Raw genomic sequence first — 2449 nt, 5'->3', positions numbered from 1 at the left:
TATGTGCCTGCCAAATTTCATCAAAAATATTCATGACCACATGCCCTATTGTTCCGCGCAGTGGAGGTATGTATTTCCACTTCCGTTACATAGTGTTAGGGGGAGGGGCAGTTTTAGACAGTGGAGAATACAGTATTTTATTATTTATTATAATGATATATTTTATTAGAACTGTTATACAAACTTTTTTTTTAATAGCCTTTTACTACAAAGGATATTTGGGTTTTCTCTTTTTAAAATTGTTAAATGATGTACACAAAAACTAACAAGTATAATTAAGGTAGTTATATATTAATTTTTTTTTTGATAGGTAACTCTTTTCACCCACCAAAATTAGTTCAAAGGCAAAATTCTGCCAAATAAAATTTAAAATGCTAAAATTAAAATTGTATAACACTATTTTACGACGATTCTGCATAAAATTCATTAAAAATATAAACAGCATTTTCTCAGCTTTTTCCATACCCATAATTTACCATATAGCCACCTTAAGCTATATATAATATATAAAAATTATACGTATATTTAAAATTTTTTTTATAGATTAATGGCGATTTTTTAAATCATTTAATTAATCAAATTCCACATCATACAACTGTAGAACAAATGATACGTGAGCTTGGTGTGCTTTCAGACTAACAGGCTGCTGAGATAGCATTTACAACAAAGGATCTGACACTTGGCTTTGATGCAACAATCCAGGAGGGTGTTCATGTAAATGCTGTGCACTTGACAACAGAATCAGTATGTATGGTTGTAGCTATTGATCAACTTCCTGGCAGTACAGCTTATGACTATCAGAGTCATATTACAAAGTCTATTGATAATCTTGCTAAGTTATATAGTGATTTCTTTCAGCTCAAATATACTGACGTAAGAAGCACTATTATTGGGAACATAACAAATACAATGAGTGACAGAGTTGCAACAAACCACGCAACAATCGCAAAGTTAAACCTTGTTTGGCAGAAATCATTAAATGAACTAAACTGTCACCTTCACCCCTTAGACACAATGACCAGCTCTTGTAAGTCTTCACTTAAAGCATTAGAGACTTCAAAAGGGAAACTTTTTGGAAGAGACTGCATTGCAGCAAACATTGTTATACAGCTGAACAAACTTCGCTACAAGGATGCAAAAGGTACTCTAATTAATCTAAACCATTCTTTTACTTAAATATATTTAGTTTTCTGAATAAAATTTCGATTTAAAATAAAATATTATAACTAGTGCGTGTTTTTACTTCACATTCTTTTTGCTATTGCCAAAATGAGCTTTTTTATGATATTCATAGGCGATCCAAAAGGTTTTGTAACCTTTTTGGACCAACACGAGTTGCCCAGAGGATTGCTACCGCGCTATAGAAGCAACAGACTACATATGCTTTTTCACACGTGTGGTATTTTGATCCATCATTATGCCATATTGAAGATATTTCTGTGTTCTGGCTTGGCGTTATGCGGAGTTCTGCGAAATAGTTTATTTCAAGACTTTACATCTGAAACAGGTATTTTTTTTTTTTTTTTATACCTGTTCAGTTCATTTGATAAAGTGCTACACAATAATATAGGCTATAGAATTAATTACAAATATAGTTACAAATACAAATTACAAATAGACACTTGCAAGATTAACGGGGAGTAAAGACTATTATAAACAAAGATTATTCTTTGTTACTAATTAACTTTTTCACCTTAGGTATTCGTGAGTTGTGTGTTTTAGCTTTAATTGGAAAGCTACTTTCTGGTCCTTGGATGACAAAATTTTATATTGCACCAGGTACGAGACTTGACTACATATCTGGCATTCAGGTAGTAAAAGATGTTCGGAACACTCTTATTGAGAGCAGCAAGAATCCTTTATCTCTACTTAAACGAAAAACTGATTTCTTTGGTAATGATATTGAAGATGTAGTTTTTGATTCAATAATAAGCTTTTGCCCAGTAACTGATGAAATGAGTAAAGCATTAGCTGACTGCCTTAATGCAGTTATTATCTTTTTTGTATATATATATCTTTCATTGAAAATCATTAGTAACGATAAAAATAAGGCGAAAACGCTAAGGCTTTTAATGTATTTAAAGATCACCTATATGCATTTAAACATACGCTATAGAAATCCTTGCCTTGGTGCATATTTAATAAAATAATTTTTTTTTTTTTTTTTGTTGTTCTTTTATTACAATCTGAATAAAACTCGTGTTACATGTTAAAATAAATCGTTAAAATATATTATATAAATACTAAAATATATATATATTTTAATATAAAGAACGCGGAGACTCGCAGAAGACTACTAGGTCTTGTCATCGAGAACCGCTAGAACGTTAAATACGTTAAGTATATATACCCTTAACGTTACATATATATACGTTAAATATATATACCCTTAACCACAATATATATATATATATATATATATATATATATATATATATATATATATATA

The 2449-nt window shown here is 30.1% G+C and overlaps 1 protein-coding gene across 1 annotated transcript; it reads left to right on the top strand.

Moving 5' to 3' along the window:
- Positions 1–543: 543 nt before the first annotated feature.
- Positions 544–2150, top strand: LOC105848029 (uncharacterized). Its single transcript, XM_065798412.1, has 3 exons — positions 544–1141; positions 1295–1507; positions 1699–2150. The coding sequence occupies exons 1-3, from the start codon at positions 751–753 to the stop codon at positions 2148–2150; spliced, it is 1056 nt and encodes a 351-aa protein (XP_065654484.1). The 5' UTR covers positions 544–750.
- Positions 2151–2449: the final 299 nt, after the last annotated feature.

Source organism: Hydra vulgaris, chromosome 06 (genome assembly GCF_038396675.1).
Source record: "Hydra vulgaris chromosome 06, alternate assembly HydraT2T_AEP".
Lineage (NCBI taxonomy): Eukaryota > Metazoa > Cnidaria > Hydrozoa > Anthoathecata > Hydridae > Hydra > Hydra vulgaris.
The sequence above is the reverse complement of the archived record's forward strand: the minus strand, read 5'-3'. Positions and strand labels throughout refer to the sequence as shown.